Genomic DNA, 25,918 nt, shown 5'->3' on the forward strand with positions numbered 1-25,918 from the left:
TAGCTGGATAGATGAATGTACTGAATCATGCTGGAAATATTTTATTTTTTCCTCCTAGTTCAAATATTTTTATATCAGTGTTGCACAGTTGCCAAGGCTGTGCCTTCTGCTGTTTTGTGTTACCCACTTTATAAGACATATCACTAATAGGAATAGCAATTACTTTATTTGTGAAATTCTTTCAGGCATTATCAAACACTATCAATCCATTACCTCTAGCTGCTTATCCAATATTAAGGATGCCAGCTCAGAAACATCACAAACAACATCAGTGCATTGCAGGGCTAACAGAGAGAGACAGCCAACCACACAATCACACACTCTTATATCCACACATATGGACAGAATCATCACTTAACCTGACTTTGGACTGTAGGAGGAAGCCAGAGTCCCCAAAGGCACCAGGTGACCTTGACTGTTGAGCCTTCCTGCTAACCACTGCACCAATCAAATACCAGTGACAAATAAATATGTATTTTGTAGAGGACTCCATAATAGTTATTCTTGACATACTTTACATGGATAAATTGATTTCACCTTCTAGCAGCGCTGACATAGCTCTAAGTGTTCTGTCCTCACTAAGCGTTGTCCTCGTGAACGTAGACTCAGCTATACAGACAGCTAAACACTCTCCTAATCAAAATCCAGGGAACAGGCCAATGTGTTGAGTTGGATGATTTAATAAGGAAAAAGTGTGAAACTGTTGACAAAACCAGAAATAAACCATTAAAAATGTTGCCTCAATATACAGTATGACAAACACATATTCAAAAATATGAGCACAATATTTATCTGCTTAGTGAGTGCCCGAATAAAACATCAAATGAAATCACACTCATGATCAAAACGTTAAAGAAACCACATGACATATGAGCTAGCTTAACCTCACTAGCTTAGGTTATACATGCATTCAAATTAAATTCTAACTACAAACTATATCACGCCTTCACAACAAATAATAATGCACACAAGTTGTCTCAGTGATAACAAACAATATTACTCACAGATGATGCCGTTTATCAGCTTGTGAAGGCATGGATGGCAACAGATTAACGGAGGTGAAACTGCCTCTGGCTCGATCTTACAGAGTAAAAAAAAATACACAAAAACAACCACTAGAGGGCAAACTGCTGCAGAACAGAAAATACCTAATGCCAGCATACTAAGCGGTATCCATTATTCATTCGTTATTTATTTTGAGTAAACTGTGCAGACCTAGATCCTTCAATTCCCATCATCCAACATGTTATTGTCGCTTCAATTCCAATTCTAATTATATTAGCCCTTAATAACAAAAAAAGTCTCCTCAAATTGCTTTATATTAAATATTGAAGGTAAATACCCTCCAATAATACATTGAAAACCCTAACGATCAAACAGCGGTAATGCGCGAGCACTTGATGAAAGTGGGAAAGAAAAATTCCCTTTTAACAGGAAACCTCCAGCAGAGGGGCGGCCATCTGTTGTGACCAGCTGGGCGTTAGGGGAGGAAGACAGGATAAAGACACGCTGTAGAAAAGAGCCAGAGACTAATAATAACTAATAATTAAATGCAGAGTCGTGTATAAAAACCACTGAAAGATGGAGGGTCCACCTCCCATCCTACTTTTAAATACCATAGGAGCCACCGATAATCTGACAGCAACGTGCTCTATTGGGGTTAAACGGTACTGATTAATCAAGACCTGCAATGGAAACTTATTATAAATGTGCAAATGCCAGCTGGTGATATAAATCTAAATTAAAGCTGGTAAAAAGAAATCAAGGGGGTGAATTAAGACATAAGTGGATTTCTGTAGCAGCAGTGACAGACTCTGGTATGGGAAAAGCCAGAGCAAAATAAATAAATAAATGATAAAACTGGGACACAGCCATAGTTATCTACCCATCATGGGCAATTAGAAAAAAACAATCTGTGCAATGAGACTGTATGTGGGGAAAAGAAAAAAGAAGAATTTTGACATAATTGGCTTTCCGTACCAGCAAAGGTGAAACTATTGTGACTTGTAAACAATGTGAAGACATCCTGCAGGTGTTTCGCAGACTAATATAAGGTGATTGTATTCTGTGTGAAGTACCAAGTGATTTTTGAAGTTCAGTGAAAATGTTGAGCATGCTTCTTTGGTTTCAGAAATCCACTAGGTGGCACTAAGAGCACCCAGAAACCCACTGCAGCCCACTTTTACTGCATGTACCGAACGTGGTCACAAGATGGCAATACAGACCAAGGCTGTTTCCATCATATTCACTCCAGCAAGAATCCTTCACTACTCTGGTGTTACAAAAGAAGCCCTTTATTTCACAAGCTGAATTGTAAATGTATGGAAATATTCAAGTAACAGAAGGGGAAAAACAAAACAAACATTTCCTCAAGTTCAAAAAGAAATCCCTCTCCCTTCATTACAGAATCAGAGACAGTGTTTGAATCATACTGAGACATTTATTTATGCATGTATGTTTTTTTTCCATTTAGACTGAATGCAAATACAGCAAATACACACCACCAAGCACTAGGGGGATGTAGAGCAAAAGGCAGTGGAGACTTGGAGGTGGAGGCTTTACAGCAGAGCAGTTTGATGGTCTTCACAGAGGGAAAAAAACTCACATCCGTGATCCATACTGTGCTGGTTTTCTAAAGTTAATGGGGCCAAAAACGTTCGTCATCTCGTTGAGGACCAACATTTCATATTCAGAGAGACTCCTTTTCTCGCTGCCTTCAAAGTCATATTCTTTACAAGACAGTAATTCGCTTTCGAGACAGCTCCTCTTCACCTTGGGTGGAGAAGAGAGGTCGTTCCTCCATCTGCCTCGTGGTGATTAAGAGCACTTTCAGGCGTGCACTGATAATTGCTCCCGCGGCTCTTAACATAAGGCACCCATTCGTGTGACATTTCTATTGCACCGCTGTCCTTCGGGTTCTACTTACTGCCTCGTCCCTCACATAAAAACACATCTCTGCTCCTGTCAGTTTCTACAAAGTGTACAGGCTAATACACAGAAGTACAGATATTTATATATAAATACAGGTCCTCCATCCTCCAACTCACCACCTCATTACACAGCTTCTCTCCCGATGCCTACAGTTGTTCTTTTCCATCAGTAGTGTGTCCAGACCTACAGCAAAGACAGGCTTTCCCCCCAGCAGGTTACAGTACATGTGCTGCAAATCATTGCAAGCAAGTGCCTTCTCAACAGTCCAGTGTCATATGACCAGGTAAAATAAAACAGAGCAAAACGGAATATACAAATCATCAGTTTTCTCCTGTTTTCCACAGACACCACCAACAGCAGGTCAACAGGTTCAAATCAGGGCAAAGGGAGGATTAGATGAAGAGGGCAACAAAGCCATGGTCACAAGTGTTGGAAAGATTCCTTCGAATGTCATTTTACAACTCCGTGTTGTTGGTTTTGGTTACGCTTTGATACACACGACAGTTCACAGTTTTCTCCCTTTAGAGGACACAGAATAAGAAGAATGTCTGCTTATTGCAAATCTCACAAGCAGTGCGCGTCACTGCTTCAGGTAACAGTAGCACGAAAAGTTAACAGTGACAGCGGGGACACAGGCTAACACGGGTCGGGCTCCGTTAGAGGGATTTGTATGTTTGATAGCTGATGCATAGTATAGTATTAAAGGTCACCCAGAATCGACGGATATACAATATGAGACAACCAGCACGCTGTGTGGGTGGAGGCCACTTAACGCATGACATACTATACGCTTTGTCTGTGATGTGAAAAAGGGAGGAGCCGACCACTCCTATAAATACAAACTCATAAACCACAACTTCAAAAGGTTAACCTGAAAACAAAACAAAAAAATGAGAGAGAAAAAGTACCCTTGTTAATCTTGTGTCTTGAACTCTTCAGGCTGTGTCTGCAAACATGCGCACAATCCAAGAACCAGTCGCTATTTAAAGAGCTGCTATGATCAGTGGTTTTACATAACAAGCTAATCAAAAGAAAAAAACTGACTCTGTAGTTTCCTTAGCATTTTAGCCCCTTTCAGCTCACTGTTTTGGTTCACTCTTACACCTTTTTACAGCATGGTTTACGCTGCTTTTAATAAAACCTTGCGTTGCTACCGTCTAAACATGAGCCTGCAGGTAGGTTAGCAAAGTTAGCATAGTGAAGAATTTTACAGCAAAACAAAATCCCTGAAGAAAAAAAAAAAAAAGAAACAAATCATACCAGCACTATAAGAGTGCCGACAGCGATTAAGGAATGGATTTGAATTATTAGCTTGGTAGAAAAAGAGCTACAAATAAATGCTAATTCGTGCTAATCTGGCTGTTTGCTTAAATGCTAACAAGTTCATTATCACAGATGTCTAAACGTGAAACTGGACAGATAAGACTGTCGTCATGTCGCCATATCATAATTATCTTGATAGCAATATTATGTCAATAAGTAAAAAAAGTTTTTGACAATTTAATGATGATAGCAATAATGCTAGTGTTTAAATTTTACCATAGCTGTTAAGTCAGAGTAGTGATTTTTTTGCAAAAAAGAAAGTCAAAGTACAAAGTACAGAGATGACAAAAGTCTAACTATAACTGTACAAATACACAAAAAAGAGCAATTACATGAATATTTATGCTGTTATAATATGTGCATCGCTAACGCTATTAATATTTTTTAAATATCCCAGCTACCGCTTATGCACAGTTATTACGATACTGCTAACGTCGATTTTGTAGTTTGGGCTTGTTAAGCTCTTTAAACGTGGCCAACATTAGTAAATCACAGCTGGTGGCTTTGATGTCAACATTGGCTTTTTGCAGCCCAACTTTACAATCTGGAAAACCAGCTCTAAGTTTGGAGCCAGTTGGTTACAGCTCTGTCGGGGAGAATTTACAGCATGTTCACACATAAAGGCTGAAATGTCCAAAAACACAAGAGTGTCAAACAAACTCTGTTTCCCAATGGAAGTCAGTAAAGCAAGTAAGGAAAAAAGAAGTAAATATATATCACAAATAGAATATTATTTATATTTAAAATTTCCTCTGAAAACCCTAAAACTGTGACCAGCATCTCTTTGTGTTGGTGGTGAGCTGACAGCAAAACAATAACAGTGAAGCTGGACGAGGACAGTGATGCTTGTGTGTTGAAGACTGGGACCAGTTTCAGCTGTCCTCTGAATAGTTAGTACAGTCTGTCCACCATTCATTGGCCTCATGTATTTTACACTTTCTCAACGGTCCTCATTCCCACTTCTCCGGGCTTCCAAAGGCGGACATATTCATGTGTGTATTTTTGTTTTGTTTTCATTCCCCCTGCTATTTTTAATTGAATCATGCAGATTATAATCTTCTGATATTATACATATTTCATAAACAAGCAAACACTGAACATAAATTAGATCCTCTATAGATAAAAATGTAAAAAGCTAATAAGACAGCAGTTGATTATACTGAAGGTGGCATGGCTAGGAGATGGCCAACAAGCAAAAAAGGCTGGCTCTTGCCACTTGGCACCTCCCCATCCCTACCCATGCTACCAGCATTGTCCCCATACTTTCTCCCACCCCTCCTTTTCTCTAATAATAACAGCAGCACGGGGTAGACGTGTGACCCTTAAACACAAACTGTGAGAGGTGACACCTCACTGGTTCAAACGAGCCAAAACATGTTACATTAAATAATATGGAAGAAATGTGAGAAATCTTCCAATCGAAGATTTTTCCTCTTTCCACTAGAGGGTGGAGGGCTGGGATCGGCCGGTACGGGATGGGAAGCCGGGTCAGGTCAGAGGCCAGTCACAGTTGGTACGTCTAAAGGGAAAGGAGTGGAGGTCTACTGCTTCGTGGAACGCAGTCTGTTGTCGTGTTGGTGTGTACACAGTGGGGTAGAAAGTCCTCTTATCGGGTTGGTGGCATACTGCAGGGCGGGGCCGGAGACACACAGCTGGAGGATCCTCTCCTGTCCCCCGTCTCAGGAGCCACCATGTTCAATCAGGACTGCAACCACATGACAACACATACATAAAAAGATGTTTCGTGCTCGTGAGCATGTATAAATCTGTTTTTCTTCTCTTTCTTCTCATTTTTTTGTGCCATGTGTAGTCACTCTACATTAATACACTAATTTTGCATCTTTGTAGGATTCGTCTCTCCTTTTTGTTCATTTAAGATGTCTTTATAATGGTTTTGTATCTTACTACATCCCACAGAGAGCTGAGCCCTTTTTCCACGGAGAACGTTTTACAAACTGACTTTTTTGGTTCCAGAACAGCCGATCAGTGTTACTTCAATCAGCTCTGAGTTCAATCACCCTCAGTCAATGTGAGTAGAGAAAGAACACCATTATCAATGGCGCTACAATACCAAGATTCACCATAGCATTTATTAAGTATTTTTATCCAGTCATGGCAGAAATAATCTATGAGTTTGACAGAAAATAATCTACTTTAGTGTTCCCCAGTATAACCATTTACAACTTCATCTAATATCAGCCTTCACTGATAGATGATGCCTCCTATCTGTATAGCACAGCCATAAATACCAAGAGTTAAATAATAGTATCAAATTTAACAACAAAAAATAAAATAAAAAACAGGACAGGCAATATTTTAGTATAGTTTTCGGAGGATGGGCCATTTTCCATAAGGAATACAGATCATGTTGGGACCGAATAACCCACTATGAAGAGATCCAAACAGACCCAGACAGGATGAACTGGCAAATAACAGTCCAACTGGATGTGGAGCTGATCTGGTTTGAATCTCTAATCCTTATCTGTTTTAGGACTCAGTACTCTGACCTGTTTGCTGAGCCAGAAAAGCTGAGATTCCATCATCTGAGGGTTAACATACTCAGAGGTGATAACAGTGATTCCTGGAAGAGGCTGGAGGTACATTTTCATCTCATTTTAGCTATTTTGCTTTCTTTTTGTATCTATTCTAGTTCCATTTGTTTGATAATGTTCTGCATCTTTTGTAGGCATCGGGTTTATTACTCTTTTCTTCTCAATTAATATTTATTGTATAGTTAGATGTTTTGTATCTGTATGTAATATCTTTCTTTCTGTTGGTTGACATTTTGCATCCCTATGTTACTCATGGTTATTATGCACGTCATTTAGCAGTCAATTTATGTCTTTGTATATCTTTTTGTGCATATTTTTCATTCTCTATAGTAATTTGGAACAGTTTTGCATCATTTTGTTTTCATTTCTCCTTTGTAATGTGTGTGCATCTCTGGCAAGTCTAAACCACTTTGTATCTTCTTGGTCATTTGGTCTGAATCTGTAGTTGCATTATTATGTAGGTACTTGGCATTTCTTTAAGGTCATTTTTCATCCTTCTATAGTCCAGTTACATCTTTACAATAATTTTTTAATATATAGTTATTGTCATTTGGCATCCCTCTGTAATCATCTGTTATCTCCTTTGTAGTTATTTTGTATCTCATTTTGATGTCTAGTTGCTTTATTTCTCTCGGCAGTCATTTCCCAACTGTTTATAATTGTTTTGCATTTCTTTGGATTAGCTTTGCACCTAGGTGGCCCTCTGTACTTGTTCTGTGTTTTGTAATCATTTGGTTAACTTTCCAACAAAAAACCTTGAGTCTAAGCATAGGCTCTGTGCCTGTCAAGTGCTTGAAGTAATCCTTAAAAAGTACAGAGTTCTTGTAACAAGAGATATTTACCTCTGCTTTCTGTTGTAGCTCCTCAGTGGGCGACTCTGTTTCCCTGATAACTACTGCTTTTGTCACCAGCATGTCAGGATGCTGCTGCTTTGCCTCTTGGATTGCCATGGCAAGTGCCTGGGGACATAAAAACCATCAACGCGTGTGTCGTAACCCTCTCATCCGAACATTGCTTTGCGAGGGTTTCTGTGAACAGTGTCTCTCACCTGATGTTGGTCCACATCATCATCTCCTGTGATTATAATCCTCTTCTCGATCCTGGTCTCTGAGTAGCCTCCTTTCACAGTCTGTTGAATAAAGAAAGAATGAAATTTAATGAATCATATAAAATGACACACAAGAAAAAGCAGCAGTGTGTTGTTATTGTAGTCTATTTTATCCATGTCCTCCTTCCAATTTACACAGATCCATTCAGTTTATTTAGTGTGAGACTTTTTTAACTGTTAAGTGATATGAAACTGGTGTCCTGTAAAACTAAATGTGTCTTTATGCACTAAAAGTCTTGATAACGTAGAAACACACTGAATCATGTTGTCTAACAGTAATTCAGTCCTAATAGAGCTGCAGGGAATAATGATTTGTATTATTAGTATTCATGTAAAGCCTATCAGAGTCGATCACCTTATCAAAATATATTGTTAACATATTAATTACAGTTTCCTGTTATTAATTAAGAAGTTAAGAAGTTAGGAAAATAAAATCTATTTGATCTTCCACTCCAATGCATCTATAAGGACGGGTAACGCAGACAAAGATGTGATGGCGCTGACCTAATGCTTCGGCCATCAAACTGTAACCATAGGAACTCATGAAGTGTTACCTTGGTAACTTGTGTCGTGGTTGCTGAGGTAACGTTCTCAGCAGTGATGGTCAGCGGGGACACAACAGACTCTCTCCCCTGGGTGCTGGCTTTTACCTGCAGCACAGTCATTAGAGAGCAGTTATACACAAATAGACGAAGCTAACAGCAAAAACATGCTCGGACACAACGTGTACTGCTCTGCCAGCCTTGGGGGGTCTCGGCCTCCTGGGATCTAAATCAAAGATCTGAAATCTGTTAACTGTTATCAGAGTTTCTGTGCACCACATGCCCTGGTCAACAAAACTCTCTTTATCAGCTGTTGGTAATAATACAAGCCACTGACAATGCTGATGTGTGCAGCAACAATTTGCTTTCTCTGCGTTATAAAAAAAAACTTCACTAACAGCTGATCTTGTAATGATTTCCCATAGAAGTACATTCTTTGTAACTTTGCGCCTAATAAACCAGTGAGTCTCATCATAGTGGACTGTGCATAACAACAAAAATCAGCTCCACTGTCTTGAATGACAGTTGGCAACAGCAGTCCTTGTTCTGCTCTGCAACGCCGCTGCACCTGCTGCAGGTACTCCAGCAATTAGATTTCCAGAGCAGAACTTAAAGTTGCTAGCTGTAGCCACACCGGTAAGAAAGCGCGAGATGGGATGTGTCAGTGGTAACCGATTAGCAACAACTGAACTTTCAAAATAAGAGCCAGAAAATTCGTCACTAGTACACTGATCACATTTTTCACACCAATGAACAAAAAGATTGCACAATATGCTTGCAGGGCTTGTAAAGACAAGGGGACGATGAACACAACTGTTAGTTCTATTAATGTACTCTAATGTTTCGTTTCATCACATCAAGTGAGACATGCTGATTGGTCATACAGCCTTGAGCAGTTGTTTTAGTACTTGGCCACATATTTAAAACATCAAGCAAAACTCTAAGTTTAGCATTTTCAGGACTTTGACTTGGACAGAAATATAATGAGCATCAAGAAAAAACAGCTATCACTGCTGGTAGAATGTAAATGTTGGAATCAACAGACTATATTACAAAGAAACACGTGAAGATATCTGAATGTGGTCCTGCAAACAGCTGCCTCGTGTAACATTATTCATTTCTACAGTCATTCAACAGGATATGAAAGTTCAACGCAAGAAGAGAGGAAATCAGTGGACAAATCGCTAGGGTTTCTCACTGTGGACACACACACACACACACACACACACACACACACACACACACACACACACACACACACACACACACACACACACACGTACTGTCCCTTTGCTCCTCATCAAAGATACTTACAGGAGAGCCATTTTCTTTGACGGCAGCAGGAGCCTCCTGTGGACTGACGACTCCATAGTTCTGAAAAAGAGGAAATGGCCCTTATTAACAGTCTTTAATGAGCTTTTTAAATACAATCTGTGATTAGTGCAAAGAAGCATTAGTGCATATTTAAAATAGAATAGTGTGGTTTTGTTCTCTGCTAATTGTAGTGGATTTAACATTGCACTTTGAGGAGTTTGATTTTACTTCCTTTTTCATAGAGTTTACATTTCAATTTTTCACATTTACATTTTGAACCACCCCTGTTATAGAGACAACATATATATGATGAAATGAGGCCGTTCATTCTGACACACTACAGCAGGAACATAATGGTCATATTCAAAAACCTGAATTAAGGCTGCTCCTCAGTTAATGACAATGCCAGGGCTGGACCTCCACAACAGACATTTTGGCATGTCAAACAGGACAAGCGGCTATAAACAACATAATGAGCACCGTCGCTGAGCTGCTTCATGGTGTCACTGCTGTTTGGACAATTTATTCTAATTTGTTTCATCTGTTTTTCCTGTCGAGTCAAAAAGACCTGCTGTTAATGCTGCCTTACTGTCTTTATTTATTTATGTCATTAGATACAGTGAAAGCGATCTAAAGCACATCACACATGTCTGCTGGTGAAGTTCTGCTGTTTATCTCTGTTTATCTCTACACTGACTCGTTAAAAAGTCTCACTTTAAAGAAAGTGATGAGGACTGATTTACTGCTCCATCAAATCCAAGTCAACAGTGTTTGTGCTGACAGCATCCATTTCATCATGGATATATACAAGGTAATATATAGAAATAAGAACACCAACCTCTGTACACCCCTGTACTCAAACAGTACATATGGATACAGTAAAGGTAATATAAGTACAGCAGTGTGCTCAGAAACAAGTATTGCTTTGGCATTTTAGCAAGAATAACTATTTTGTGCAGGACTTTTGTATAAAAGGTGAAGTTTTTCACTCTTCTATGCAAAATCAGATATTTGAGGGATTTTATTAAATGTATTAAATGTACAACGGTTCAATGGGACTTCAAAGTGAGCTTTTCACGAGCCTTCATTCTTCATTCGAGGGCATCTCTTGGTAGAATTGCTAGTGCGTTCAAGATTATTGTCTCACTGAAAGGTCTCGTTCCTTTTTAAGGTCAGCTCAGGTAAATTACAATGTCTTCCAGCAGACATGAATCAGCTAGCAGCTAAATGCTAGCCGCCCAGTCCTTGATGTCACCAAAGTGACGATATTTTCTATCACCATATTTGGATGGCATGAGAAGCAAGTGGTTAAATAAAAACCGAAATTTGATTCATTTATCCAGCAGATTGTTCAAAAAGAACAGCAAACACATTTTTCCCGGGAACCTCCCAGTCGCGTCGAATAATTCTTTGTGCTGCAGAAAGTGCTAGAAACATTCCTCAGAGATTTACATGCCAGCATCATCCAGTAGCTGCATGTCCTTGACTTCCTGTTCCACCACATCGCGAAGGTGTTCCATGGGATTGAGATCATGTGACTGTGGAGGGCATTTGAGTACAACAGACTCATGATGAAGTCATGTTGGTGTGCATGGTGCACTATCCTGCTGAAATGCAGCCATGCATGGCCAGCAAAAATACTCCGGTAGCCATCACACCACCAGCAGCAACTATACATACAAGGCAGGCTGTATCCATGCTTTCGTGTGGTTTACACTCAATTATGACCCTGCCATGCAAATGTTGCAGACCTGCAGACCAGCAACACTCTTCCAGTTTTTCCAGTGTCCAGTTTTAGTGAGCCTTTAGAAAATGTAGTTTCCTGTTGTTAGCCGGTTAGAGTGGCGCTTGGTGTGATCTTCTTCAAGGTTTGATGTGTTGTGCATTCAGAGACGCACTTCTGCACACCTTGCTTTGAAGGACTTTGTGTAGAGAACTGCCGTTTATTGGATAGTTACTCTCTTTTGGACCTTTCCCGGTAAACCCAAAGGATGGTGGTGCAGGAAAATCTAAGCAGATCAATAGTTTCTGAAATACTCAACAACCATGCCACATTCAGAGTCACTTAAATTACTAGACAGTCAAGATGCTAACCTTGTCAAATTTGTAGTTGCTGCTACGTAATTGGCTGATTATTTTTATTATTATGCATCAGCAAGCAGTGGAAGAGGTGTACCTATTAAAGTGTGAGTGTATATACACCCTGTTTGTAACAGCAGACTCATAAAAAGAGTTTACTCAGAAAACAGTCTCCTCTTTGGTGTAATTTACTGGAATGGAAGTATAACCCACCAGCAGGAATTTTTTTTACGCTTAAATAATTCATTTATATATATTTTAAATCTTTTTATATCCCTAATGAGACTCATGGGCACCCACAATTAACCAATTTCTCTAGATTTTGTCATTATGGCACTTCAGTAGCAGAGAGAACGTCAGATTAGATAAGCTTAGTCACATCATGGTTTAGTAATTGGTACTAAACTGGAATGTGAGATTTACTTTTTGATTGTGTCCTAACTATAGCTTTATATCCAAAGTTTTGCATTTGACTGATTTGTTTATATTCCTTTAAAATTGTTTTTGTGTGTCATTCATTTCCATTATTGTTCTGCTTTAAAGAGGCTGCTGGTGTATTTTCATAACTATACGTGATGAATTGTTTGTGAAAGCAAAATAAATTGTCCTACAGTGTGGGTGCTTTGCAGACAGCTGGAACGGAGCAGCTGCTGAGCCTTTGTGCTTTTGTTTAGAACCCAAGCTCAACAGACAAAGCATGTCTCCCTCTGCTGGCTGTGCAGTGTCACTGCTGAGGATCTGTGTCTGCCCACGAATGACGTCAGTTTGCCTGAGAAGCATACATGCACACTCTGTACTGTGGCTTTCTCTGACATCTTTGAAAATGTAACTCAACGCTGATGTGGCACTTCAAAGGCACCCTCTCTACATCATCGCCTGAGTTCATCCACACTATTAGCTGAATGGCTAAAGAGCCCAGCGATGATTACATTTTAATAAGGCTCCTGTGGGACAGCCAGCCGGCACTCAAATCTCTGCCTCCGGAGATGAATGGGATTCGCACCTGCTTTCATCATCCTCATTAATACACTGTCAATACTTTAATCACTTCATAATGATGCTATTATTCCATCCGTGTCTGGGGAATATGGCCATCATGTCACTGCAGCTCAAAGAAGACGCTTTTTCCTCTAATCAAGCTCTGTACAAATAAGAAATTCTTAATCGCGAGTCACTTTGATGGCGACTGTTGGAACTGATCCTCATTTCCTCTTTCTGCCAGTCCCGTAGCCCTAATTCTTTAGCACTCACCAGTGGCGTCGTTAGGCCTATTTTAGGGGTGCTGAAGCCTCCCTAAAATATTCTTAAGCCCCCCTAAATAATTTGGTGGGTTTTTTTTTTTTTTTTTTTAACTTATTCGATTTTTTTTTACAGAACTTGCAGACAAATTCAATATAAAGATGCAGGAATATGAGTTTAAAGAAATAATAATATAAACCTGTCGCTATTCACACAAATATGATCATAACTCGGTTGGTCCCTTTCGCTTTACATTGTTAAGGTAGCGTCAGTGCTTCGTTATCCAATCCCTTCCAGTTGTTCACAGGGGACATCCACATGACTGAAAATCCAGTCCTCGTTTTCACTGCTACTTTACACTCCGCTCGTATACACCTGCAGAAACACTAGCGTGCATGTGGCAAACGGCAAGAAATCATGGATATACGCAAGTTTTTCAAGAAAGTAAGTCTTCATCACTGGCTGGTAGTAACAATTAGTTAGCTCCAGCTAACAGCAGAGAGTCCCATGTAAATAATGAACCAGATGCTCCCCATTTTGTAAATAAAAACCTGGCTAGCGCACTAAGTTAAATTGTTAGCATAATGTTAATTTCTGTCACTCGTTTTAGCTCTGAAAAATCCAGCTGAGCTCATTCAGGTATGGTTATCATCAGTGGAAATAATAATAATCACTCCATCCCCATTAACCTGTAGGAGTCAGGGCAGAGGAGCACAGAGAGGCAGAGGGGAGAGACGTCTGCTGGAGAGGTGAGTCAAAGGATGGAGTCATTTGTGATGGAGACAGTCTGATTAGAATTTTATGGGACTCAATATGGATATGAAATATGAAACATTTCAGTCACGGTACAACATATAAGACCTGTTTAACTTGAGCTTTTATTTAGGAGAGTCAAGGTTAGAAAGTGGAGAGAGCAAAGAGAGAGATATGTATATAAGTCAAATTAGCCTGACTCACATATTTTTGAGGGTTCTATTTTAATATTACTTCAATTCAAGTAATTTAGTAATATTTTTCAGGGCTTTAAATTGCAACCATTTTAGTCACATGTGTGCTCAAAATATAATGTTTGTAACTTCAAAATATTTGGGAGCAACAAATTACTGTGGAGCGGGAGCAGAAGTCATGATATTAGCAATTTACATTACAATTCAGTATGTTTTAATGTATCTTGAAGGGTGAGGCAGAAGGAGTGGCTGAGGGAGAAAAAGGTCAACAGGCAAGTTCAAGTCAGAGAGAGCAAGGAGAGACAGAGGAGCTGCAGCAAATAGATCGAGAGGCAGAGGAAGATCAAGTTATTACAGAGAGAGGAGAGCAAACAGGCCAAGAGAGGGAAAATGATGAAGCAGCTGCAGCAACTCATTCTACTACAGGGTTTGATTTAGGTGACAAAGACACAGGGCCCAGACAGGTGAAGCTGAAGAGCTATCCACATGATACTTTTGGTACACAGAAGCGAGCATTTAACCACAGCTGGTTTGAAAAGCACAACTGGTTAGAATATTCAGTCAACCAGAATGCAGCTTTCTGCTTCCCATGTAGAGTGTTTGGCAAAAACATCAAACATGATAGTTTGGTCAGTAACGGTTGCAAGAACTGGAAGAAAGCTTTAGTCATCTTTGGCAAGCATGAGATGGCACAAACACATAAGGACAGTGTTGTTACATGGAAAAGCTACCAGGGAACTAGCAAACAGGGAAACGTTGCACAGATGATAGCAACTGCAAATGTGAGTGAGATAGTCGAAAGAAGAGAGTATCTCAGACGAATTGTTGCAGTCACCTCTATGTTAGGGAGACAGGGACTCCCTTTTCGTGGTCATGATGAAGGTGAAGACAGCCCAAACAGAGGGAATTTTCTTGCGTGCATGGAGCTTTTGAAGGAGTTTGATCCTTTTCTTCAAAAACATAATCCCCCATCAAATGCACAGTATATCTCACCAACATCCCAGAATGACATGATTGACTGTTGTGCCCAGGAAGTTACTAGTGTCATTGTATCTGAAATGACAAAGTCTAAAGTCTATTCCATCATGGTGGATGAGGCAAGGGATAAAAAGGCAGAGCAGTTAGCTGTTTGTGTCAGGTACGTGTCAGAGGGGGCAGTGGAGGAGCGTTTCCTTGCACTTGCAGAGATAAAATCATTTGATGCCCAGTCCATTGCAAATGAGATTCAGCAGCAGATCCAAAACTATGGTCTTGCAGAGCTTAAGTGTGTAGCACAAACATATGATGGTGCAGCCGTTATGAGTGGCTCCACTAGAGGTGTACAAGCACATTTTAGAAGGCTCCATCCTGAGGCTATCTATGTGCATTGTTATGCTCATCAACTCAACCTGGTTTTGTGCAATACTTGCAAGGCTGTCCCAGAGGCTGTGGAGCTTTTCAGCTTGTTGGAGTGTGTGTATTCTTTCTTCAGCACCTCCCTAGTCAATCATCATAAGTTCATGGAGACTCAGGCAAAGCTTGGATTGACAAAAACTGAGCTTGTGCAACTTTCAAACACTCGCTGGGCATGTCAGTTGCGATCAATCAGTGCAGTTCTTGAGACATTGCCTGCCATTTTGGAGTGCCTATCTGCAATTGGATCCCCCATAGCTGTTGGTCTCAGAGCAAAGCTCTACAAGTTCTCAGCAGTCTATGCACTACTGATGTTTCAGTCGATTCTGTCTGTAACCGAAGGACTCCACAAATTCCTGCAGAAAGAGACTTTAGACCTGGCAGAAGCTTTTATCTGCAAACAAGCTGTGTGTGACACACTTAAGGGCATTTGCTACAGAGCTGTATGAGAAAACCAAGGCCCTGTGTAACACCCACAGTATCCCTGAACCAGGTGCCAAGACAAGGCACAAACAGAGGAAAATGGAGGATTTTGTCCTGGAGGCAACTGTGGGTTCACGCACTGAATTGAACAACTCAGACACATTGAAAAGAGAGTTACTTTTCCCTTGTGTGGATCGGATGGTTGGCGAGCTTGATCAAAGATTTTGCAGTGTAGATGCAGGGCTGCTAAAAGGCGTCCAGGCATGCAGTCCTAAATCTGAGAACTTCTTGAGTGAACCACACTTGAATGAACTACAGACTTGACCTGAAAAAAGAGGAGGTTCTGGTGGCCAGAAACTTTCTTACCCGGAAAACAGAGGCTGGATGTCCACCCAAAAATATGTTGTCTGTGTACAACCTCCTTGATTCAGACATGTTTCCCTCTCTGAAGGCAACCATCCAAGTTGCCCTAACAGTGCCTGTCAGCAGCTGCTCGTGCGAATGGTCCTTTAGTGCACTGCGTCGGCTGCACTCCTGGCTGCGTCAAACAATGGGTCAGAAAAGACTTCACAGTCTTGCAGTCATGTCTATTGAAAAAGACACGCTTCAGCATCTGAGTCACAACAGAGTGATTGACCGATTTGCCACTCTTAAAAACAGACGTCATTCTTTGATGCTTCCACCCACCAAGTAACTGGTGATTGCAGCCAGAAAAATGTACTTTTTTATTTTCAGTTTTTTTCTTGTTATTGATGCAGCAAACACATTTCCTCTGTTTTTTTGTTGTACTGTATTATAAAGCAGACTGAAATAAAACAATAGATCTATTGGTGGCCTAGGATGTTTAATCTGTCCAAAAAAGTAGGAAAACAATTTCTCAGTCTTTGTTTTCTGTTTGTGAAATTTTGTGCTCATTCACTACGTTCGTTCATGTCGTGTGCATCTCTTGGGGGCTAAGCCCCCCCTGTCCTTAAAACCTAGTGACACCCCTGGCACTCACCTATAAGTATTTAAAGTACTCATCATATTCAACCCAACATTTCCTAAAGAAGTTAAAAAAAAGTAAATACTTTGTCAATTTGGGAAAACAGATCTTCATCTTGTTGATGAGTTAGAGGAATAGATAGCAAGCCAAGCTCAGTCTAGAGCTTTCAGGCACATCCAAAGCCCAGTATCTAACATGTTGTAAGTTAAAGCTGTGCAAATAAATACGTGTAAAGCCAACAGCACCTTCCATGCTGAGTGGCATGGAGGTTCTTGTAAAAAAAAAAAAACAAACCTAAAATTGTACATTTTAAAGCAAAGATTAATTTTTACACTTTAGAGGTACAGGTCGGTGGATTATGCTGCTTTGTACACAGTCAGGACTAGGGATGGGTATCGAACACCGGTTCTTGTTGAGAACCGGTTCCCACTGTTTCAATTCCTTGGAATTGTTTGTCATTTTTGCAAACGATTCCCTTATCGATTCCAGTCGCCCCGAATGACGTCACCACGTTGCAGAGCGTCATTTACCTGGCAGGAAACATGGCGGCTCAAACGCTCACACGCACACACCTCACACAGACTATAGTGCTGTTGTTTCTACTGCTTTTGCGTTCGGTTTACCTGTGAAGAGACATTAACGACGCTGGCGTGGGCTTCCGATCCATTTGTGTGCGTCTCCGTCTTGCTGTCAGCTCTTTTCAGCTTGTGGGCCACGCTCACCGTGTTGGGGTCTTTCTTTGCCACGGGAGGCTGCATCAAACACAAACAGTACAATACAGTCAAAGAGCAGCAAGCGATTTGCTCACAGCAAGTCGCCTGAAGACTTCAGACCCATTCTTGTAAGCAGCATATTAAACAAAAGAAAGCAACCGAGCGATGTTAACTTATAGGAACAAACTGTGAAATGCATTTTTATTAGTCTGGATGACAACGTGCAAGAGGTGCAATAAATTCAAAGAAACACCAACAAAAATAAAATGGGTGAATTACAATTAATACATAAGAATGAGTAGAACAAAAACTGAACACAATAAGGAATCAACAAAATTTAAGGAACACATCATGGTCCAAAAATAAATAAAAAATACAGCAGGGGGCTACTGAAGTCCAGCCAGGCAGGGTGAAGCCAGTGGGTGATGATGGCGATGAATACGTATAAATGCGTTCATCTGTCTACCTCATGATGCATTCCCTCCTCAGGAAGCCTCTCCTCTATGGGAGACTTGTCCCGGGAGCCCATTAGACGGGCAGAGTAGAACCTGGAGGTCTCCTCAAAGTCCTCCCGGCCCACCTCTGGCTGTCGCTCCCTCTCTCCCAGTTCGGGCACACCCTTAGAAAAGTCCTCGAGGCCCGAGTGGAGGTCAGTGATGACAGTGAAGTCGACCTCGGCCTCCAGGCTGGACGTGGAGCTGACCGTCATGCTGGAACACTTGCGTTCGATGCCCAGGTGGGGTTCCTTCATGCATGCCACGGTGTCTCGTTCCTGCTCCTCCTCCGAGGCTATGCTCGGCTGAGGCCTCCTCTCCCCAAACTCCTTCTGGTGCAGGTACAGACACAGGATCAAAACTCTGGCATCGCACAGCTACAGTGTTTTGAATGGAGATGGCAAGAAATGGGAATCATCGATGTTATAGAAGCAACTTGCTACTCAAGCTAGCCATTATCCATTAGTTTGCAAAGTCCTGTTGAAGACCCTGAGAGGAAAGTTTTTTGCCACTGCATCCTTGACGTTTTGACAGTGAATGTGATGAGGGCTGGACCTAACTCCAAAAAAAACCAACCCGGCTTCAGACATAGTGGTGTGCATATTCCATCTAGCTCCAACTACCTAGCTACCTAATAAACTAGCTACAATATGTTTCCTTAAACAGCTAGCTTACTAACATTAGCAATGCAACAGCTAGTCTTCTGCTAATATAAACACACGACTTTTCTTGTATCCAAAGCTCTGACAATCCACTTACAGACTCACTCTTGTTTTGGTAAAAGTAGCAACTTGAACGTCACATACATTGATAACAGGTAGTAAAAGCTGCAGTCAGCTACGAGACATGCATCGAGGGAGGAAAAGAGAAAAATGGACAGAGGATATGAAGGGTGGGTTCAAATACAAATGAATAACCTTGAAGTCAGCAAATGGCTCTTCATATATAGCAGGAGTAGAGACAGGCTCCTGCAGAGGGAAGCAGAGGAAAGAGCAGAGAGAGGATCTCAGGGTTAGCACAAGCTGGAATGGAGTGTGGACTGACTGACACAGCAGTGATTGACTGGGGTCTGAAGATATGAGCCCAGTGGGGTTCTGTGCACAAAATATTGCAGCGTAAACCTAAACTGGGATCCTGAAGGGTCCAAATGTAAATACAAAACACAAACACACTAGTAAGTTTGTGCTATTAACTCAAACCCAAGTTTAGGTGAGAAATTCAGCCAGACCCAATTCAAGCCCGCTGGTTCTGACCAGTCAGATCCAGTCAGGTTCAGAATGGATACCAGCACAAATTTCAAGGACTGCTCTACAGTGACAAAAGCAAACAGCAGTAGAAGTTTAGAGGACAGAAAAGCAACCACGATATCTACAGCCATTTGTTGTAGTTAGCAGAGGCAGGGCAAGAAAATCATGCACTTTGTATAACGAGCAGGTTTCTGGTAGTAAGAGCAGCCACTCATCCACTAACTGAGAAAGTGTTGCAATGGTTCACCGTGAATTTAAACACAAATACAGTCAAATGATGTTGTTACATTTCTGATTAAATTTTTTTTTTTTAAAAAGGTGCCGTGATGCATTTCAAAACCTGTCAAAATGACTGGGAGAGTGGGTCCACGTGTTTGGAGGAGCACCTTAATATTTTCCCAGCCCCCCCCCCCTCTCCCACTTCAATCAGATCTTAATGTGATTGTCACTCGCCAGTGAGGTCTGTTCGCACACTGAGAGCTACGCAACACCTCTCTCCTCATGCCTGTTTAATCCAATATATGCAAGAGCTTGACTCAGATGAAAAGGTGGGGAATGATGAAAGCTGTCATGTCTATTCACTCCAAATTCCTTTCATTCCGGTGCCAAACACGTGCAAGCTCCCAATGATACCAACAGTGAAATGAAAGCAGCAAATCTGACTGTGTCAGGCACTGAGCTGTGGTGTCTGTTTGCTTGCTGCCTGCTGGGCTTTCACAGTTGGAGGAACTGGTGTGTTTAGAACACCGCTGGGCTTTCAATCCAGGTGAGGGTAAATGGAAATAATGCAACGCATGATTTCTGATTTATTACCACCCATGTGACGGATCCAGCGACAGTTTGTAAATTCTGAGTAGTTTTTTTTAAGGGTTATCAGTTTGATGTGGTTCCTCAATCTTTTGCGCACAAACCAATTCTATACTCCATTTATCTCTAATTTTGGAAGATATTAGCTCTCTAACAAAGTAATGGATGACAGTACACCCCCACCCTCTCCTTTCACAAATGAGTGATTTAATTTCTAACGTTCATATGCAATAAATCGCTTATTTTGTATTTCCAGCTTGGAAATGACATGGAGATGAGGATAAATCATCGGAGCGGCGGTAATATGTGAGTCTGCCGCCCTCTGACAGAGAACAATGTGAGCTGGGAGGAAATTTCAGGTTCAGCAGCTGAAAAAGATGAACCAAAACACCGAAACATGACTTTTTTTTTTTGCGTGTGTGTGTGTTTAAACTTTCACAGCCAGTGTTGAGCTGTACAGATTTGCCAGACAGTGTGGTGCATGTCAAAAGGCAATGGGAGGGGGGGATAAACTGGACTGCCTTATGGGAAAATGTCCACACTTTTTGACTGCCACAAGACAGAGCAGAGGTACGGCTCCGCCTGCTCTTCATGCAGGCACGAACAAGGCAAGATGGATGAGTGTTTCAAGTCATTGAAAACGTAGAAAAAAGAATAATGGCGTGCTCATGCTGAAGTCTGTCTGAAGCTCATGCTTTGTTTCCAATGACTGAATAGCAGATGCCAAGAGGAGTTACCGAGTGTCTCTTTTTGGCCGCGTCCAGGCTCGGCTCCCTGCTGGCGTTTCTGCTGTTCCGGAGTATTAGCACGGACTCTCTCGCCTTCTGTGTTTTCACCGGCGGCGCTGGAGGGGCCATTTTGGGAAGCCCCGAAACCTTTGAGCTGAACGACTGGCTCTCCGCGAACACTCTACCACACTGAAAGCTATCGTCTGGATGCTCGATTTTAGCAACGCCCTCCAGATCTGACGCGAACGCTGGATGAAAGTTGGAACCGTCGGTCCAGCTGAGGTCTGAGGATCCCTCCGGAGAGCCAACCGACCACCGGTATTCTCTTCTGATCCCCCGTCTTGGATCGTCCTGTCCCGTATGGTCCCTTTCGTCCTTGGACGTGACGCTCTTCGAACGCTCCGGCTTGAGAGGAACAATCCTGGTTATTTCCGACTGGTAGCTGCTGCCTGACAGTCGGTGGAGAGACGTCCTCTGACCTCTGTCGCCCAAGAAACCCTCAACATCCTCTCCTCCAGAGCTACTGACCTTCCGTTCATGTGTCCTGACCTGTCGTAGTTTAACCTCTGCTAACTCTTTGTTGTCAATGAAGCCTTTCCCTCGCATCTTCAGCACACACTCTCCTTTAGACCCTGAGAATGAGCTATCATGCTCTATTTTTCCAGGTCCATTCACTGAGCCTAAATCGACATCTGCTGTCCCAACAAGGCTCACTTTTTTCTTTACCTGCTCTGCTCCTTGGGTGGAGACCTCCCTGCTTTCTCCAACTAATTTACCCTCTTGTTTGCCGTCTTTATAGACCCTGACCAGCTGATCCTTTTCTAAACCCTGATCATCTTTCATCGTTGCGACTGGGGGCGACTCGCAATGATTTCCTCTCTTCGGTGCTGTTTCTGAGTTGTTGTCTGAGTCCGAGCCCTCGTTTTCGTCTTCGGTGGAATCGCTTCCTCCTTTCCTGTAGACGAGCTCTGTGGGCATTCCCAGGTTTAAGCTCTGGGGTCTCCTCTTTTTCCTCGGTTTAGAAGCCGTGCGCTCCTTCATGTGCCGCAAGCCCGGGGCTGCATCGCTGTTCGCCTCAGGGTCTGAGGCTCGAGCTGGTTTGCTTTGAGATTTGTCTTGAAACGAGTCGGCATTCTCGGATAATTGGATCACAAAACGTCGAGGCTCAGAGCATACATCTGCCTCTCTGGACGATTTTGTTGATGGAAACTCATCAATATGGCTTTTCATTTCTTTTCTGTCATACCCTGCTACCTCCTTATGCATCATCTTGCTAACGTCTATCTCTTTTTCCAGACCCTTTTTCTCCCATGAGGAATCAGGTGTGAGAGATTTGTTCTTTTCTTCAGCCTTCCAGTCATGGTCTTGTTGATAAGGTTCTTGTTTTTCAATCAATACCCACTCCTCAGAGCCCTACATGTTGGTATAGATTAAACACAGTTAGACAAGCACAGCTACTGCAAACAATCAAATCTAGACAAGGACTTCAATCCAAGAAAAGGGCCCAAAATGTACATATTGGAGTTATAGTGAACATTGGTATTACCTATTCAATATGCATTTCTTTAAAACGGTAAACAAATCACCACCCGAGTACCATGGGCAGACCTTTGTGCTGAATCGGGTCAGCCGGTCTTGACATTTATTTAACCCAAAAACAGTCATTGAAATTGCGCTGAGTTTAATTTGATTTAGTCTAAATTTAGTCCAAAATGGATCTCCCATTGGGATCACATGTAACCCTGATAGACTCACATCAGACACTGCAGAAACCTGTTGAAAAGATGTAAAGTAATAACAATAATATTCATTTAAAAAGACAAACTTATCAGATGTTGCTACAAATTGTCTTTCAGGCTGTTGAAAAGCCTCATCTTTTGATATACTCCCACTAAATCTACAAAACATCACATTTATTAGCTGAATAAACGAGTTTAGTCGTTTTTTTTTTTTATGTTTAACAACTAATTCTGGGCCAATTTAGACTTTTTTCAAAGGAGTAAAAAAATGGCTGACTGAGGGACTTTGGAGGAATTTAACATAAACAAGGCCGTTTTTAGAAGTGTGGCAATAATTAAAAATAAAACTTTATGAAACACAAAACTCTAGTGAGTGTAGCATAAAACACCCGCACCATAGCTTGGATACAATAACTTCTAAAGGCTCAGTGCCTTTGCTAAGTCTAAGTCAGACTAGGATAGTTGAATAGGGCAAACAAAGTATCCTCACTGCTTTATATTGCCAGTGAGTCATTACAGACTCTAACAACTCACCATGATAGCATTAGTACAAAATATAAGCCCTTCTTTCCTTTTTGAGTGCCACTAGTCAGAGCAGGTGTTGCTGATTGTTACCAGGGCAACATCAGTAAGAGGCTCGAGTCCGACAGGGGGTCGTTTTTTGTGGCTGTAAATGACTCGGTATTTATTTTTCTGAAACAGTCAAACTTACAATAGACTAACTGTGAGTAAAATGAAGACACGTCTAACTCTACAGACTAGTCTAATGTTTCTTTGTGGACTGCTCCTCAGTCCTGCTCTGTGTTTTAGGGCACAATGTTTAGGCGCTATTACAGTCCAGACAGTATAAAGGATAGATGTAGCAACCGTGATGTTGGTTGGCAAAGTCCAGTTAGGAAGACTCAAGATGAGCTTTTCCACCATTGCCATCTTGACAAAAATGGGGCAGAGCTGACTGAGAAACCGCACGCTCGTTGCCTGTTGACTTGAGATTGACAGCTCGTTATGCAATGAGCATGCGGTCTCATACTACAGGTACTTTTTTTATTTCTAAAGGACCGCAAGTCTTTCTGCAGCTACAACTATCATAATCCAGCAGCCTTCAGATAGAATCCAGCTTTAAGGTGCTCCTGCTTTGGCTTTATGCATATCAATTGTAACAGACATTATTATTGAAACTACTTTTTTTGTCATACGTCATAGCAAAGTCATCTTTTCAGCAAGTTTTTGCTGGGTGGGGAAAGACAGCAGTACATAATAGGAATTGCACTGCACCATGCCAATGCTACAAACAGTAAACTGCTTAGTGAAAGAGAAAGAGTGAGAGATGTGCAACCTCGGGTGAAGTCACCAGAGTCTTCTGGACGAAACCCTCAACAGACAGGCTGTTAACAGGTTCCTTTCCCATTGCCCGGCCCACCGACTGACCGAGACGAGGCAGAAAAGAGGGTTTAAAAGAGAGAAGGAAGAACAGCCATTAGAGCAATTCTGTGAGACACAACTTCAAGCAAAAGGCAGAAAGAATCAGTGTTAACAGGATACAAGCGAGTTGTTCTAGCAGAAACTTTTTAATGAACTTCAAACTAAAATCATGCAGCTCCATGTACCTGACAGCCACCAAATCCACATAAGCAAATCTGGAGGCATTTGCAATGCAAAAAGATTTTTTTTTTTTATTCTGCAACAACATCAAAGAGCTGAGTTTCACTAAATCTCTTGGAAACAGTAAAGAGCAGCAAGACTTTCCCAGCTTTCGAATGTCACTCAAACAGAAACAACCCCGACCTCTGGAATGAAGCACACAGCAGATTACATTTTCTGCCACAGACAACATTTGACATTCTGTGGTTATAATCTGATTGTGGCAGACAGCAGATGAGAGATTGTCTGAAGGCAACTTAGGCACCAGCAAACACTATCCTATCTGAAGAGGCCAATCTCATCTTTAAAAGCCCTATTACCACAATACCATGAAAGCTTGAGAGATTTTGTGATCTAGCATAAAGAAAACGATCTAACTGTTAGGCAATCAGGGGAGAAAAAAACGACTGATGATTGGTTCTCGAGTGCCTCGCATTGAGAAAATCTCAAAAACATCTCGGATCTAATCTCTTCAAGATGTTTCCTTGTGTGCTACTTGTCAGTCATCTTCAAGCACCTCGGAGATATTTAGAGAATTATCCTGGTATTCCAGAGAAAAGGTAGAAAGCAATTCATTACACGGCTGTCCTAAAATAAACAGGGGATTTGTATGTTTGTTTCCGACTGCCATGATATTGGAGACACCTGTTTGAAATGCCTGCAGGGAAAACAGAATCTATCTTCAACAATCACGCTCAATCACTATGTTTCTTTAAATCATATGACCGTGCAGTATCTCTTTAGGCTAATGAAGCAGTTAAAAACCTGCATAACGAGCACGAGAGCGAGAAGTGGAAAGAGGACACTGGCACACGGGAATATCGATGGCCTTTAATGGAATGTCAAGTTTTAGAGGTCGCTAGATTTGAGATATTGGCCATAATGGACCTGAAAGCCCTCCACAGCTCCCCTACCCTCATCCCCCACTCACAGCCTTCTTCTCTGGTGTGCTGGTTGGGGAGGTCGCTGACAGACGCTTCTCGCGGTTCATCAGCTTGCTGTTGGGCTCCCTCAAGGCTCTCTTTAGCTCATTGATGCTGGCCTGGTGCTTCAGCAAGACGTCCTGCGACTTATCCAGAAACTAGAGAAGAGCAGAAGATAACAGTCCATCAGTCTGTCATGAACACCTGAGACTTGTATGGCATGTATGGGAACGTTGTGAGGTAATACTTCATGTACACAGGGAGAGGAGGCCACGCAAACTGCTCGCATTTATGCCAGTTAGAGATTCCGCTAACATTTTGGTCCTTTGTGCTGGTGTTCACTGACATTTAAGATGCTTATTGAAGCTACAGCATGGCTTCAATAAGTTACGACAGAATTAGCTTTCAAAACACGAATGAGCACAACAATCAAGGCACGCACTGCAAAGAGGATGCAAGACAAAATGAATATGAATAATCAATTAATGCCGTTCGCTAATCAAAACTCAGAAAGCTCTCTTTTTGGAAGATTAGACAACAGCTACAGGAAACAAAACAAAACCCATATTCCTTCACCTGCATAAACAGTATTCTGCAGTTCACCTGAAGAAACGGCTGTTCAGAACAGGAACTTATACTGTTTCTAGTGCAACATCCCCTCTTTGAGCTTTTCAGTTCCACTAACAGTATAACAGGTAAATATTTATCTGATAAATGCCCCCTACAGATATAACTGCACCAATCATAACATTATAAACTGTGACAGGTGAAGTGGATAACACTTATTATCT

General features: G+C 41.5%; 2 protein-coding genes across 10 annotated transcripts in view; one reads left to right on the plus strand and one right to left on the minus strand.

The window, feature by feature from the left end:
* Positions 1-2,420: 2,420 nt before the first annotated feature.
* The window catches only part of LOC113022962 (band 4.1-like protein 1), a 95,931-nt gene continuing 72,433 nt past the window's right edge, over positions 2,421-25,918 (minus strand). For 6 of the 9 annotated variants that reach the window (XM_026168952.1, XM_026168949.1, XM_026168951.1 and 3 more), the window contains 11 exons: positions 25,136-25,285; positions 23,900-23,986; positions 20,834-22,237; positions 18,960-19,010; positions 18,015-18,374; positions 17,459-17,587; positions 9,771-9,830; positions 8,469-8,564; positions 7,855-7,935; positions 7,649-7,765; positions 2,421-5,959 (listed from right to left, as the gene is read on the minus strand). In XM_026168952.1, coding sequence (XP_026024737.1) covers positions 5,954-5,959; positions 7,649-7,765; positions 7,855-7,935; positions 8,469-8,564; positions 9,771-9,830; positions 17,459-17,587; positions 18,015-18,374; positions 18,960-19,010; positions 20,834-22,237; positions 23,900-23,986; positions 25,136-25,285 — 2,541 coding nt within the window. In that variant the 3' untranslated portion in view covers positions 2,421-5,953. The remainder of the gene's footprint in view (positions 5,960-7,648; positions 7,766-7,854; positions 7,936-8,468; positions 8,565-9,770; positions 9,831-17,458; positions 17,588-18,014; positions 18,375-18,959; positions 19,011-20,833; positions 22,238-23,899; positions 23,987-25,135; positions 25,286-25,918) is intronic. The other 3 variants (XM_026168950.1, XM_026168954.1, XM_026168956.1) reach the window with 3 other exon arrangements.
* LOC113022964 (zinc finger MYM-type protein 1-like) lies at positions 9,840-16,608 on the plus strand. The gene is made up of 3 exons (XM_026168957.1): positions 9,840-13,532; positions 13,784-13,837; positions 14,266-16,608. Exons 1-3 carry the CDS (start codon positions 13,506-13,508, stop codon positions 15,874-15,876), a joined length of 1,692 nt encoding a protein of 563 aa, XP_026024742.1. The 5' UTR covers positions 9,840-13,505; the 3' UTR covers positions 15,877-16,608.

This window comes from Astatotilapia calliptera, chromosome 5, assembly GCF_900246225.1.
Source record: "Astatotilapia calliptera chromosome 5, fAstCal1.2, whole genome shotgun sequence".
Taxonomy (NCBI): domain Eukaryota; kingdom Metazoa; phylum Chordata; class Actinopteri; order Cichliformes; family Cichlidae; genus Astatotilapia; species Astatotilapia calliptera.

Bases quoted from the DNA above. Each gene is read 5' to 3' on its own strand.
- LOC113022964 (XM_026168957.1), top strand. From the start codon at position 13,506: ATGGATATACGCAAGTTTTTCAAGAAA. The intron at 13,533-13,783 runs GTAAGTCTTCAT...ATTAACCTGTAG, and splicing joins TACGCAAGTTTTTCAAGAAA to GAGTCAGGGCAGAGGAGCAC. The intron at 13,838-14,265 runs GTGAGTCAAAGG...TGTATCTTGAAG, and splicing joins GAGAGACGTCTGCTGGAGAG to GGTGAGGCAGAAGGAGTGGC.